General features: G+C 38.8%; 1 protein-coding gene across 1 annotated transcript in view; it reads left to right on the top strand.

Moving 5' to 3' along the window:
• Abca13 (ATP binding cassette subfamily A member 13) overlaps nucleotides 1-15,632 on the top strand; it is a 367,979-nt gene that overhangs the window by 292,448 nt on the left and 59,899 nt on the right. The window contains exons 52-54 of the mRNA XM_045135973.1: nucleotides 706-959; nucleotides 4,265-4,457; nucleotides 6,050-6,159. Of these exons, the coding sequence (XP_044991908.1) occupies nucleotides 706-959; nucleotides 4,265-4,457; nucleotides 6,050-6,159 (557 nt within the window). The remainder of the gene's footprint in view (nucleotides 1-705; nucleotides 960-4,264; nucleotides 4,458-6,049; nucleotides 6,160-15,632) is intronic.

The following is a 15,632-nucleotide window of genomic DNA, read 5'->3' as shown; positions in this document are numbered from 1 at the left end:
GAGAAGACTGGTAGCTCTTTCCATTCAGGGGACTGATTCCATTATGGGAGCTTTACCCTTAACTCATGCACCCACAACATAACTGCCTTTGAAAGTCCCCACCTTCTAACACTATTATTAATATTATTGTAGTATTAGAGGCAAAAGCTTCCTCATGAGCATTTTGGAGGGACACAGCTATTCAATCTGTAGCATTCTGTCATTAGGTTACCTGACCTGTACCTCTCTCACATGCACCTCCACATACAGTCTATTTCAGTAGCTCCAAAATTCTGAACTTATCGCAGCCACAACTCTAAAGCACAAAGCCCAGCAAATTGTCTATAAATTTCATCTCATTCAGGTATGGCTAAAACTCAAGGGTATATTTCATTCCAGGCAAATTTATCTCAAGCTGTGAACCTATAAAAAATAATATATGCTTTCAAGATGCAAAGTTGGAACAGCCCTAAGATACACATTCCCACTCCAAGTGGGAGAAAGACAAAGGGGTTGGACAGATCTCAGCAAGTAAAACCTCGCAAGCCAGATATTGTGAAATGTCAGGAATAATCCTCTTAGGTTTGGTGACTCTTAGAGAGTGACTGAGTGATTTGGATAGGGAAGACTGGGATCATAGCTCTAACAAACGACAAGAAATTATTAGTATATGTTATAAAATTGGGAATAGCTTTTAATTTAATCTTTTCTCCTTTCACTGTGCAGAATTTGCAGGATATCTATGATGTCCTCAAGTGGGTGTTCACTATTTTTCCTCAATTCTGCCTGGGCCAAGGACTAATTGAACTCTGCTATAATCAGATCAAGTATGACCTGACCTACAACTTTGGCATTGATTCCTATGTGAGTCCCTTTACGATGAACTTCCTGGGCTGGATCTTTGTGGTGTTGGCCTTGCAGGGCACAGTTCTTCTCCTCTTGAGGATTCTGCTACATGGGGACCTACTGTGGTGGTCAAGGTATGTTCTGATGGATTTGCCCTTTAACTTGACTAAAGACAAGGGACCACTCTGTCCTAGAGGTTGTATAAGAGGAAATGTTTCTGACTGGTATAATGTATGGTTTTAACAAGTTAAGGTTTTATGCTTCCTTTTTTTATTTTGAGTGCACTAAGTCACTAACTCACTAGAAAGAATTTCAAAAGTTAAGGTGCCAATGTACAAGAAAATCCTTCTAATATTTTACTCGTCTCAGTCTATTTTCTACTTTGAAATTGCTGTTTCTGTTACTTTAAATCACCTCAGTTGAATGTGGTTGGTACCAAAAATAGTTTATTGTTTTGGCTAAATAGCATTAACTCCTGGAGTCAGAGAGGTATGGAAGTTCAGTGCAGAAAGCCACACATGACCCTTGCCAGATCCAGTTCCTTCTGTGAATGTATTCTTATCCCTGCTAAGTGAGAATTCAGATCAGTGCTAGGAAAGGTACTGTAGATGTGTAGATGCATATAGGTGAATGCAAACACACACACACACACATACATGCACCATGAACCTAGTATACATGAGGTTTAAGGTAACCACTTTAAATCTCAGAGACTCTAAAATATTGTCAGATAGCATGTTTGAAATAAATTAGGAAGAAACATGCTTTCCCATGCAGGATCCACATGGATGTGTTTCTTCTCCATGGCTGAACCTAGTGATCTTCTTTTATCCTCTGTTGCCTTTGGACTTCTGCTTAAAGGCAGAGAACCCCTCCCCATCTGTATAATTATATCCTTTTTGTTTTAAACAGAATCTCTCAAAGGAAGGATTCTTTATGGAAAAATTACTAAGACTGTCACAAAAAAGCTGTTCAAGATTATAAAGACATGTTATTAATATTTTAGGGTGATCACCATCTCAATATATTTTTTCTCTTCATTTCATGACATATTTCCTTACATAACCCACTGGGGCTGCTAAAGAACAGAGCCATTGTGAGTACAAATCCCAAAGCTCTTTTGAATTTGGCCATAATTACTCTGGATTTTGAAAATTTCCAATAGCTGACTGAATTTGGAGGAAAATTCTGAGTGCCTTTTAAATGTAATTGGTTCTGTGATATCTTAATAGTTCAATCCGTTTTAAGACCTGCCATGTTGAATCTCCTGTGGCACTTTCAGATTGCTTAGTCTCCCTAGGTTATCAGAAGATTGTTCTGTAGTGAAAAGACTTTCTGTGTTACCTGTGCTTTGTAGAGTGTGTTAGCTGAGCCTGCTTTAAAATAACATCTTCAGGAGGTTAGCAGTTAACCTAAGGACTCATGTTTGACTCTCCAGGTCCCATGCAAGCCAGATGCACAGTGATGCAAGGTTGCACATGTGCACAAGGGGCCACACCTGGCTGGAGTTTGACTGCAGTGGCTGAAGACTGTGGTGTGCCAACTCTCTCTCTCTCTCTTATTCTCTCTCACACACACATAAAAAAGGGCAGTCTGTTGGGCTTACCTCAATAAAAATGTCTTAGATGCCCACAGTGAATTGACAATTCTGTGTTTTTGTTGGTATGAAGGTCATATGACATAGACATTGTCCAGCTTAGCTGCCAGTGGCCTGTTGATCTTTTATGGGAAATTGTCATAACGACGGTGAGACCTAGTCAGTATGTTATTTGAATCCAGATCCAACTAGACAGCAAGTGCTTAACATGAAAAGTCCAGGGTCCTCAGCATTTTTCCAGCACATCCACAAGCCTCAGCAAAGCTGTTTGCTTCCTGCTTCTGCTGTCACCTCCACTCTCTCCGTGGCACCTCCTGACCTCGTCCTGCTCCCCAGGCTGATCTGGTCCTCCACAGCTTTTCCACTGCACCCTCCTTGAGTGAGCACTTCGTGGTCACAGGCTCTGCTTGGCTCTCAAGCCCATCATGCAGGGGAAGTACTAGTCCTAGTCGAACCTTGGGCCAACACCCCGTGTACTGCATGTGGCAGAGGGATCCAGCCTTTCCCGCCTCACTGTGTCTGTCGCCAGCCTGCAGCCAGACACCAGACTAGGGCCCACTTGAAGGCTATTCCACGCTCCTAAATGTTATGTAAATGATATAATTCCCTTCTGAGTCTCTAGCTATCTTTTCAAATTATCTGTGATATGTGTTGAATAAATATGATTTCAGGTGTGGAAAATAATATAGAAAAGGGAGTAATGATGGCTGAGGATGAACAGTGGATAGCTTTTTTTTAAAGTTGCAATCTATTTATTTTGAAATAATTTGAATTGACAATTGATCATAGAAGGAATTGAAAACAACTCCTTTCTTCACCTTTCTCTGTAAACGTATGATTATATAGTACAATATTGTACACTGAAAACAAGGAAATTGATACTAGTATAATACTCAGTGGTCTGCACTACATTATAATTTACTGGGAAATTAAAATTTACTTGAGGAACTGAGGAGCTAGCTCAGTGGTTAAAAGTACTTTCTTGTGGCCAGACATGGAGGCACATGCCTTTAATCCCAGCACTTGGGGGGGGGGGGAGAGGTAGGAGGATCACATTGAGTTCGAGGCCACCCTGAAGCTACATAGTGAATTCCAGGTCAGCCTGGACTAGAGTCAGACCCTACCTCAAAAAAAAAAAAAAAAAGTACTTTCTTGCAATCCTATAAGCCTAGGTTTGATTCTCCAGTACCCTTGTAGAAGCAAGATGCACAGAGTGGCATTCCTCTGGGGTTCATTTGCAGTGGCAAGTCCTGGCTCTCTCGTTTTCTCTTTCTGTATGTGTGTGTGTCTCTCCTCATAAATAAATAAATGAAAAGTTTTTAAAAATAAAATTTAACAGATTGAAAATCACAGTGAGGAAAAGTGGCTTAAGTTAGAAGTAAAAATAAGTTTGTATCCATCAGGTAAATAACTATTGCATAGAACTTACTATAGAATCCTTTTATTGAATCAAACTTACAATATTTAGGTATGTTTATACAAAAAAACTATGCACATAATATTTTTGTTACACATTTTATTCAATAAGCTGTTTACCACAAAACAAGTATAAAGTTGGTATTTTATAGTAATGTTTTTGTTTTGCATCCTAGGGCCTGGCATGAATTTACTACCCATAAAATTAAGAACTCTCTCCAGTGTTGGTCCATTTCTTCTGGATCTGAGTCTGTGTCCCTTGGCTGAGGGACAGAACTCACCATTGCTTGTAGTAGGGATGGCAGAGGGGAATCTGGGCAGAGCCGAAGCTGCTGAGATGCAAGGCTCCGCTTTCTGATCTCACAGGTTCTCAAATGATTCCAGCATTGTTTCCAGGTGAAACTAACTCTGCCTTTATCTTCCTAGGGGTCACTCTGCCCTCCAAGGCACATGCAAGTCTGCCAGGGACATAGATGTGGAAGAAGAACAGATGAGGGTGCTTGAAGGAAGGACCAGTGAAGACATTATGGTGTTGTACAATCTTAGTAAAAGTTACAGGGGTGTTTTCAAGAAGGCTGTGGCTGTGCGAGGTATCAGTCTGGGCCTCCGGAGAGGAGAGGTAACAGAACCGCTATTTCAACCCTTGTCTGTGGTGAACCTGTAATTCTTGTTCTGCTTATAGTGTCTTCAGAATATGTGAAATCAAAAGGAAAAGCAGCCTTCAAATCTCAAAAATCCCCACAAGGTTGCAGAAGCAAAGCCGGAGAGAGGGTCTTTTGGCTGTTAATATAGGGAAGCTTTGCTAATAGATTTAAACATTTATGATGTATGGTGGGAGCTTGGGGACGACTTTTACTGAGTGGAAATATTTTGAAAATCCAGTTAATTAAGGAAACTACTTCTCGTTCTTACCTAGCATGTAATTATCTTTGCGCTCCTGACTGAGCCCATGTACTAAAGTGTTGCTATGGGAAGCTTGAGGACAAACACACACTATGGCACCTGCTGAGCAATCTTATCAAAACTGACAGGGGCCATATAAACTGATTCTGATTTGGACTAAATGCATAAGGGGAATCAATTCTGGAAACTATTACCTTTAATTAACTGCAAAAAAATGAAAAAGCACCTTGCCTGTGCATTGTCCCAGGCTCCCAAGAGAGAAATTCTGAGTAGTCATGCTGTCTAATAGTCATTGCTGCCCTCCCACTGAGTACGTGGCCCAGATGTGAGTATTCTGGCACAAAGTGAGGCCAGCAGACCCATGACTTATAGCTGGCATTAGAGAACGAATTGTTAAGGATTATTTTGTAGTCACTGATTCTGTTGATTTTAAATTAGCTCTTAATCCTATGTGTCTTACTGAATATGTTTTTATACTTGCTTCAAAAATGGATTAAAATCAGCACTTATTTTTTTTCTCCAGTGCTTTTCATGGTTATTTTAAGCTAAGGAGTAAGAAAAAAAATACCCTAGACATCTTCATACAAATGATGATTTTCATATCCGAGGTTCCATTTGGCCTTTTTGTCAGTCATGCTCTGTTACTGGCATAAATCACCCGAGTCAATCAACATATAAAGAACTTGAACATGGCTCAGTTTGGGGTTTAAGTCCATGACCCAGTGCCCCCGTGCCTGGGGCCGCCCTTGGTAGCACAGAGTCCTGTGGTAGCAGTGCGTGGTGGAGGAAGCTGCTCGCCTCATGGTCAGCTGCCAGGTAGCGCAGCAAGCGAGAGACCATGTATTCCCCACACGTCTCCACAACCAAGCTCCCAGGTGTAGCAGGTCCTTTTCTTTAGGATATTGTGAGCATTACAATTTGTAAGTGGTTTGTGAGAGCCTGTGAAAAATGCAGAGATGATGGGGGTATATCCCTGCATCTCTAAGAATCAAAAATTGGGTAGGAAACAAAAGATTATAAACTCCCTAAAACTATTCTCTCTGCAAAATTTGTGCTACTTGGCACCTAATGCTCATTTGCTTAACTTTTCCATACATGGATTGGCCCATCTGTAAATCATTACTGAAATTTTCATACTCATATGCTCCAGTGGCCTTCAGTGTTACATAATATATAAATTACTTTGTGTAGTAGTATGCTTTTAAACAAACATCACGTACTCATTATCAACCAAATGTTAACACAAATGCTATTTATAGTATAGTAGTGTCGATTGTTTTCAGCATGTCTTGTCTAACTTCCCTTCAGTGCTTTGGGCTGCTTGGTGTGAACGGCGCTGGGAAGAGCACAACATTCAAAATCCTGGCCGGGGAACTTCCTCCGAGTTCAGGACATGTGGTCATCAGGACTCCCCAAGGGTATGATGCAGATTTTATCATTTCTTTTCCTAGCAGTTGAGGTGATATCAGGCCCAGGGACCCCCTGAATCCTTGCAGGTCTGTAAAACTAAGTTTAGAAACACCATTTTCCTCCAAATTCACCTTACAGCAACCATTCCTCCAAATGGGGAAAGGAGTTTCCCAATTACAACCAGTGCACAGGGCTGAGGGGGTACTGGCCAAGGGCGGATGGCGCTGGGGCTCCAGAGTTCATCTGTGATGTTCCATATGCCCCTTAGGTGAGCAGGAAGTAGCGAGGAGTGAGGGCTCCCTGCTTCTACTTTGGGTTGCCCTTGAAATGTCCCCACCATTTAGAGTGGACCCTAATGGCCTTACCGTTCCCCTTGTTTTTGCCATCCAGACTCCATCTGTCAGATAGACATGGCCACCTTGGGCTGGGAGCAGTGCACATATCGTGTACTGAAATAGTGGCGCCAAGGGAGTGGAGGAACCGTGTGCTATACGCACACGAGCTCTGCACACGCCACTGGCTGTCAGAGCGCAACTCACGCACGCAAGTCTGCAGGCAGCACACGCAGCTCTAGTCCTGGGTCACTTTCCACAGCGTCCTCCGCGCCTGTTCCCATAACGCCTGATTCTGAAATTTCTTCTGAACTGTGTCCTTGGTTAGGAACTTTTCCTCTAGTGCAGTGTTTTTCTCACTTCCACACAGAGATGATCACAATTCTGAACCTTCAGAGGCTGGATTGGTGCCCTGAAACAAAACTTGTTTGATGTCACAAACCTCTTCTCCCTTTAAACTGACAGCTTTTTTCTCTTGATCTTTCTCCATAAACCCTTTGTGTCCCCCAGAGATGTCCCCAGGGCCCATAGTGATCTCAATACTGAGCTACAATGTACTGTACATAGATCTTTTTATTAACCTTCTATGGCAAATCCACAGCCATATGGTGATATATTTTAAAAGGTTATTGAAATTAGGCTGGGAGAGATGGCCCAGAAGTTAAGGTGCTTGCCTGAAAATCCTAATAACTTGTATTCAGTTCCCCAGTACCCACGTAAAGCCAGATGCCCAAAGTGGTGCATGTGTCCAGAGTTTGTTTACAGTGGTTAGAGGCCCTAACATGCCCATTCTCTTCCTCTGTCGGTCCCTCTCTCTCTCCTCACAAATAAGCAAATCAATACATAATAAATTGCCAATATTTGCATGTCTCCTGCCACTTTAAAATTTAAATATGCATATGTATTACTGTGTTTACATCTAATTTTATCAGTGGTCTGTGTAGACATTTGCCTGTATATGTTTGTACACAGATACACATACTGAAACTTCAGATAAGGTTTAAAATCATTTTCTGTACTTTACTTCTCATTCAATAAGTACTATGCAATTTGTAAAAAGTTGTGATTAAAAGTTATCACTATTTCATTGATTATCTACAAACTTGAAAGCTTTTCTTATATTTATTTGTGATATAGATTTCCCTTCTGATAGCTGTCTGACATGCGCTCTGCTCTTCTGTGTCCACTGTTACTTCTTCTGTCACTGATCAATACAGAAATGCTGCATGCATTCTGAAGACTGTGCTGCATGTGTACCGTGCCTGCTGTAACTACCCTCTTGCTTTTGTGACAGAACACCTGGCCCAAAGCCTCTGAGAGGAGGAAAGTTTTTATTTTGGCTTAAAGTCGTGAGGGAAAGCTTCATGATGACAGGGGGCAGCATGGCATGAGCAGAAGCTGGACATTACCTCTGCCACACAGGTGGAAAGTAACAATAAAACTGAGCTGAGCTCTTGCAAGGGGAAGCTGTGTTATAACAACCGTAAACCCACTCCTTACAAGATAGCCTCCTCCAGTAAGCCTTACTTCTTAAATTGCCACCAGTGGGGGACCAAGCTTCCAAATACATGTGCTTATGGGGTACAACTTATTCAATCCACCACAGTACCTTAAATATTCTTTGTCTATTGTGCCTTGTATTTTTTTAAAAATTTTTTTGTTCATTTTTATTTATTTATTTTAAAACTGCAGACAGAGAAAGAGGGAGAGAGAGAGAATGGGTGCGCCAGGGCCTCCAGACACTGCAAGTGAACTACAGATGTATGTGCCCCTTGTGCATCTGGCTAACGTGGGTCCTGGGGAATTGAGCCTTGAACCAGGGTCCTTAAACTTAACAGGCAAGTGCTTAACCACTAAGCCATCTCTCCAGCCTGCTTTGTATTTTTTATTGACCATTTTATATACATACACACACATACATATATGAGGGTTTTAAATCATAATCCCTCACCGATTACCTTCTCTCTTTTAAAAATATTTCATTTATTTATTTGAGGAAAGATAGAGAGTCAGAAAGAGAAAAAGCAAGAAAGAGGCAGATAGACAGAATGGGTGTGCCAGGGCCTCCAGCCACTGCAAATGAAGTCCAGATACTTGAGTTACCTTGTGCATCTGGGTTTATGAGGATACTGGAAACTGGGTCCTTTGGCTTTGCTAGCAAGTGCCTTAAATGCTTAAGTCCTCTCTCCAGTCCCAATTACCTTCTCTTGACACTTTCCCCATACTTCTACTGAATTCTTTCTTTTTCCCAAGGCCCAGGTACCTTGGATTTTAACTTTGTTTTGAAGCTTGGGGTTGTAACCACAATCCAGGACAAGGATGGCCCTTAATCTACAGGCTGTTGCTTGTGCCCCATCCCAACCCCAACCCCTTCTATCCAATTGATTCTTTGATCCTATCCCTCAAGAATGCATTCCTAGGTACAATGTTAATGTTAATGTTGCTCATTTGTAACTTGATATGTTGTTTACTTCTCTCAATCTGCAGTTTCCTCATCTGTCCCTTTCTTTGCTATGTGATCTTTGCATGAAGAAGCAGTTACATAGGACTTGAAGTGTTGTCTGCAGACTTGTCTGCCTGCACATGGAGATCAAAGCTTAACGTGTTTCTCTCTCTTCTCTATTTCTCATAATTTCATCTGGTGTAGAGGGTTAGGTTAGATTCAAGCAGAATGTTATGTGCATTGTCGTTGAGAGAAACATGTTTGGTTTTGTCTTTGTTTTTGATGTTTAGTGCTTGGATACTTTGGGCCATTAAAAATAATGATTTTTTCACTGTTGTGTTTTGTGTTCATTTCTCAGCAAGAATAATTCCATAAGAAGTTAGTTTTAATTTTTTATCCAGAGGTATAATTCATATAGGAAAGGATAACTTTTTAATTCTTTCTTTTCTTTCCTAAATTACATGATGATCAATTGATTTTCAGTCACTCACATAAGATGATAAATTCTTTTTTGATTGCTTGGTTACTTTTTTTTAAAAAAATATGTACATATGGCACATGTGTGTATGCATGTGTCCATACATGTAGGCACATGTGTGGGGGTGCACATGCGTATGTGTGTGTATGTGAAAGCTAGAGGTTGACGGGTACTTGCCTCTATCATTCCTCACTACTTTCTGAGGCAGTGCTCCAATTTAGCTACTCTCAGTAGCCATCTTGCTTCAGAAATCCTCTCTCTACCTGCTGAGAGGGTCCACTGGCATTTATATGGGTGCCGGGGGTTCAGACTCCCGTCCTCACGCTTGTGTGGTGAGGACTTTTTCTAATGAGCCGTCTCCCCCGCTCCTCATTGCACTCTTACATCATCCTGGGTTAATTTTGATGGGATTAGAAAACATCAGTTTTCCCCTTGTGCTTAGTTATTCATCGTACAATTTGGAATCTGCCTTTTCCTTCCTTTCCTCATTTTTCAGCTTTTTCCTTGTCAGTACACTAGAAATGATGATATTTCAAATGATTGAAGAGTTAATTATTTCTCACCTTGTCCTCAAACAAGCATGCAATTGTTTTGTAATAGGCATTCCTTTTCCCGGTGTGTGCGATAACAACTGTGACCTGAAAGGAGGTCTGTCTTACCTCACATGCAGGTTACAGCATTCTGTGAGCACAGCTTATGCTTCTGCTTTTGTCAGTGAATGAAAACAGCTTTCAGAGTAAATTATACTTGAGAAAATAAAATTGGAAAAAATCTAATTGAAGCTCATATGCTTACATCTAGTTATGCATAAAACATATCACCCTGAAAAGCCTTCAGGCTGTATACAATTGAACATCTCTTTCATTGTTGATCTTTCCCTGGAGTTACAGAAGTAAAAATACAACTGTTTTTGTTGATTATGATGACATCTGGTTATTTTTTTCTATCTAATTTGTCTATTAGCTAGTATAGATGAATAAAAGAGTCAGAATTTAAAGGAGAATGAAAATATAAAGTTTATTTTTTTCTAATCCCTGGAAGACTGATTTCTTCCTTTGTATTTCCATTCTATAATTTTTAAAATAGTTGAAAAATGAAATTCAAATAACTGCTATGGAAAGGCAGAATAAATTTGCATCCACATAATGGTGGATGAGTCTCTTATTATGCTACAGATCTGTGTAATTAGTTTAATTATAACTAAACCACACTTGCATTAATTATATTTTTAACCTTGATTATTTGTAATGTTAATTGCACATTACTATTCAAAGAATTAAATAGGTAATTAGAAGCACAATGGAAGTTTTAACTACTTAGTGACTTAGAGTATTCATTCCTGCCCATGAAGCTCAGAACCAATTCTATGTAATTGAAATACATGGACTCAGACAATCATGCTGTTAAAGTTTAAGTCTCTTTTAGGAAGCTATATTATCTGAAACTATTCTTTTCTGTTCTGCTGTTTACTTTATTATTTATTTCTATGAATGAATATTCTGTATTCTGTAACTTGACATGATATGTGTGTATGTAAAGAACTCATTTTAAAGGCAACAATTATAATTTGGTTTGGAGTATATTATGAGCTCCCGAAACAAAGATAGTGGTCACAAATCTGCAGGCTGCCTATCAAAAATCATATGCATTTTTATGTTATTAGCACAGTGTTAACATTTGGGCTAATTGTGGTAGTCAAAGATGTATCCACTCTTAACTTGGGACGGCGTCTATCCGTCCTATTACATTTTCACTGTACTATAAGATATTTATATTTGGTGTTGAATCCAAAGATCAATGGAGTTTGTAGCCACAGATAAAACTATATTAACAATTAAGAACCAGGCTTTACTGGGATCCCTAAGGCATCAAGCAGAGGACTCACTTTCTTGATCTTATCTGAAAATTATAAAGGCCTTGGGAGGAAGTTGGCACTCTTACTTTACTGACAAGGAATCTATGAGTCAGAAATTTTAATGAACTTATCAGATGCCAAACTTGTAAAATGCCTTAGAGAACTTGAATTTTCCATATTCAAAATCTTTTGTACTTCCAAATCTACTTCCTAATTATTAGAGAAAATTCTCAATGCAGCCATATCTTAAATCATAAAATATGTAAAAGAGAACAGTAAAAAGTAGTCTCAATGCAAATCAACAGATACCAGAGCAACATATATTTTTGTAATAAACATTACTGTGACTATCTTTTTTTAAATTCAAATGATAAGAAATTGGGCTTAAAGAAGCATAAGTTGTACACAACACTTATCACAGTATTACAGTGACATTAAAGATGAGAAGAGTTGGGCTGGAGAGATGGCTTAGCGGTTAAGTGCTTGCCTGTGAAGCCCAAGGACCCTGGTTCAAGGCTTGATTCTCCAGGACCTACGTTAGCCATATGCATAAGGGGACTCACGCGTCTGGAGTTCGTTTGCAGTGGCTGGAAGCCCTGGTGTGCCCATTTTCTTTCTCTCTCCCTATCTGCCTCTTTCTCTGTCTGTCACTCTCAAATAAATAAAAATGAACAAAAAAATTTTTTTAAAGATGAAAAAGTGAAAATTTGGCAAATAAAAACAAAATAATTCATTAATTCATTAACACCATTTAAATGGAAGTCAAATATAATAGCACAAATGGTGACTGAGAGATGGCTCAGCACTTACAGGCCATTGCTTGAAAAGCCCGCTAGCCTGGGTGTAATTCCCCAACACTAACATCAAGCCAGATGTGAAGCACATACATCTGTAATCCCTGTCTCAAAGAAGGTGAGAAGGAGACATGTTGAGTTGTCCTCTGGACTCCACATGTGAGTCACAGCGCACTGTCCTAGTCAGCTCCATGCTGCTGGAATGAACCTCCAGACCAGACACAGTTTATGGGAGGAATGGCATTTCTTTTAGGCTTACAGATCAAGAAGTTCCACGATGGTGGAAGAAGCTACACAGATCCACACAGAGAGGAAAACCACCACCAGCACCCCAAGCAAGCACATTCGGGAGCCCCAGGCTGACCTCCAGCGCACATGTACTTTAGACTGGAATTCAGATCCGCACCCTGTATACATTAGCTTTTCAGGTTTTAGTTTTAGTTAGCTTTTCAAGTAAATTTTAAGTTATTTTTTAAGTTTACTTAAAATTCTTAAAGTACTTTACTGACTTGACTTAAAGTACTTTATTAAAACCTTAAGTAAACTTAGCTTTCAGTTTTTCCATATTCTTAGGGTTGGACCCCAGGATCTACCCACAGTGACACCTCCTGTAGCTAGGCAGTTGGAAATACAAGTTATAAAATAAAACATTTGAGTCTATTGGAAGACATAAATTTAAACTCACACACATGCATGTGCACACACACATGTACACACAGAGAAATGAATAAGTACATTTTTAAAAACCACACAGAATCATTTTATATATATATATATATATATATATATATATATATATATGATCATGAACACAAGTAAGAAGGCTATTTCTTTTATTCTTTTTTTAAAATTTTTTGTTCATTTTTATTTATTTATTTGAGAGCGAAAGAGAAAGAGGCAGAGAGAGAGAGAGAATGGACACACCAGGGCCTTCATCCACTGTAAATGAAATCCAGACATGTGCACCCCCTTGTACATCTGGCTAACGTGGGTCCTGGGGAATCAAGCCTCGAACTGAGGTTCTTAGGCTTCGCAGGCAAGCGCTTAACCACTAAGCCATCTCTCCAGCCCTGATACAGATATTCTTAAACAATTTCAGAATAGGCTGGACATGGTGATGCATGCCTTTAATCCCAGCTCTTGAGAGGCTGAGGGAGGAAGATTGACATGAGTTTGAGGTCAGCCTAGGGCTATAGTGAGTTCTAGGTCCAAGTCAGCCTGGGCTAAAATGAAACCATGCCTTGAAAGAGAAAAAAAGCCCCCAAATTCCCCCAAAACTCAGAACAACAATTTGTGAAGTATAGTGTCCCTAAAGGTCACAAGGAATGCATACTTAACATGAGTATTTAGTTCCTTTCTGGAATGTATGTTTGTATACAAGCTAGTTAAGAGATACAAAGAATGCTTATACTGCTGTTATTTTTTTGAAACAAAACAATGCATTCGAGCTTTTCTTTGTTCCAGCAGTAATACACAGTAGAGGAAAGAAGACATGTAAACATCAAACCTCATGTAAAGTACGGCTGAGAGACATGACGCAGGTGGCCCTGAAATTAGACAGCTTTACTTAGACAATAAGCAAGGTTGCATAGTGATGTAAACACCATGTTGGTTGGTGGAAGGGTGGATAGTCTTCATATTATTGTTATTTTAGCTGATATTACAGTGTGTAGGGGAAGGCTTAACACAGATGTTCTGAACTTCCTATAGAATAAAGATGTTCGTCTAGTCATGGCAAAAATTATAGGTACTCACTTACCATATGAAGTATCTTAAGGAACTGTCATGGTTTGATAGTAAATAATGAATACATAAAAATAGGTGGAAAGATTATGGTATATATATTTCACATTAGTTTAAAAATAAAATATGTTGCCATTATTTCTAAAACCAGTGTTTATAATTATGACTTCATTGAAACTGGAATAGTGAAAATAAATATAAATTCTTTTTTATGAGAGAGGAGAAAGAGAGAGAGAGAGAATTAACACAACAGGACCCCCAGCCACTGAACTTGAACTCTAGACACATGTACTCCTTGTTCACGTGCACCCCCTTGTTCACATGCACCCCCTTGTTCACATGCGTGCCCTTGTTCACATGCACACCCTTGTTCACATGCACACCCTTGTTCACATGCACACCCTTGTTCACATGCACACCCTTGCACACGTGTCACTTTGTGTGTCTGGCTTACATGGGATCTGGGGAGTCAAACATGGGTCCTAATGCTTCACAGGCAAGCACCTTAACTTCCAAGCCATCTCTCTAGCCCAATATAAATTGTTTTTTTCTCAATGATGACATTCTTCCTGCACAATTGTTTACTATAAAATTTATAATGTAATGTATATGCATATTTAAAGATAAGTAAAGCTTTTATATATCAAAACATTAAAATAAAAGGATAAGCAGCAAATGAAGCAAAGTTGATAGATAAATATGTAAATACAATTATAGGAATGTATGTAATGATGATGGAAACTTAATAGATACAATATTTAAATACAATGGCAGAAAATATGTATAGTGAAAATGAAAAGAAATAGACATATAAAAAAAGCCATATGCAAAATAACTTAACACAATATTCAAGCAAATTCTTAATGAGCATTTTGAAATTCCTGTCATCACTAATATATAAATGCAAAGCACCTTGGTAGTCATGGCCAAGTGGTTAAGGAATGGACTACAAATACAAAGCAAAAAAAAAAAAAAAAAAGACAGGAGATTTTGTTTTCATCTCTCACATAGAGATTTAGAAAGTATACAAGTTCATGAAGACATAATAAAGTAGGTACTGTTAAGCACATGTTTTTGGCATATACATAATTATAATTATATCCAAGCATAGCTTGGTAGTATGCACCATGGGACACCACAGTAAAGAGCACCATATGTAACAAAGAAAGTTAGAACTAATAATTGTCCTTGAAAAAAGTTATGCTCAGAAAATAATGGAAACTCGAGTAAAGGTTAAAATGATAGCATATTAATTTAGATCTTGTTTATAATTGCAAAATCTGGGAAGATATTGTGTTCTTATTATATTTTTGTGGTTACATTATATTACAATATTACTTTTAAACTATTTTAAATGATATTTAATGAATTAAGATAGAGTATTAGGATAACCCCATAGTGTCCTCATTATTAGATAAATACTAATGAAACTATTTCTTAAGTGTTCCTCTGAGGCCACAAAATAGAGGGAGATGTTTATTGCAGTATCAACAGCTATTAAATCTAGGTATTAAATTATAGCTTTAAGTTCTTCATTATTCCTGGTTATAGTTTTCAAATCGTATACCAAGATCATGTGTTGTTAGTAGGCGATTAAAACATAGACAGTGCAAAACCCTGAAAACATAAGCCTTTTGCTTCATACTTTAGACAGCATTTTTGGCACTTATTCATTTTAATGTATGCAACTGGGACAGATATTGTTTTTGGCTTAGATTTTTTTCTCCCCTCATAAATGACCACTATTATAGTATTCATGTGAGCAATAGCTATTAACTACTACCACACCATGGAAATACTAAGTAATATGGGCACAACACTCAAGGATTTATTTAT

This window comes from Jaculus jaculus, chromosome 16 (genome assembly GCF_020740685.1).
Source record: "Jaculus jaculus isolate mJacJac1 chromosome 16, mJacJac1.mat.Y.cur, whole genome shotgun sequence".
NCBI lineage: Eukaryota > Metazoa > Chordata > Mammalia > Rodentia > Dipodidae > Jaculus > Jaculus jaculus.
The sequence above is the reverse complement of the archived record's forward strand: the minus strand, read 5'-3'. Positions and strand labels throughout refer to the sequence as shown.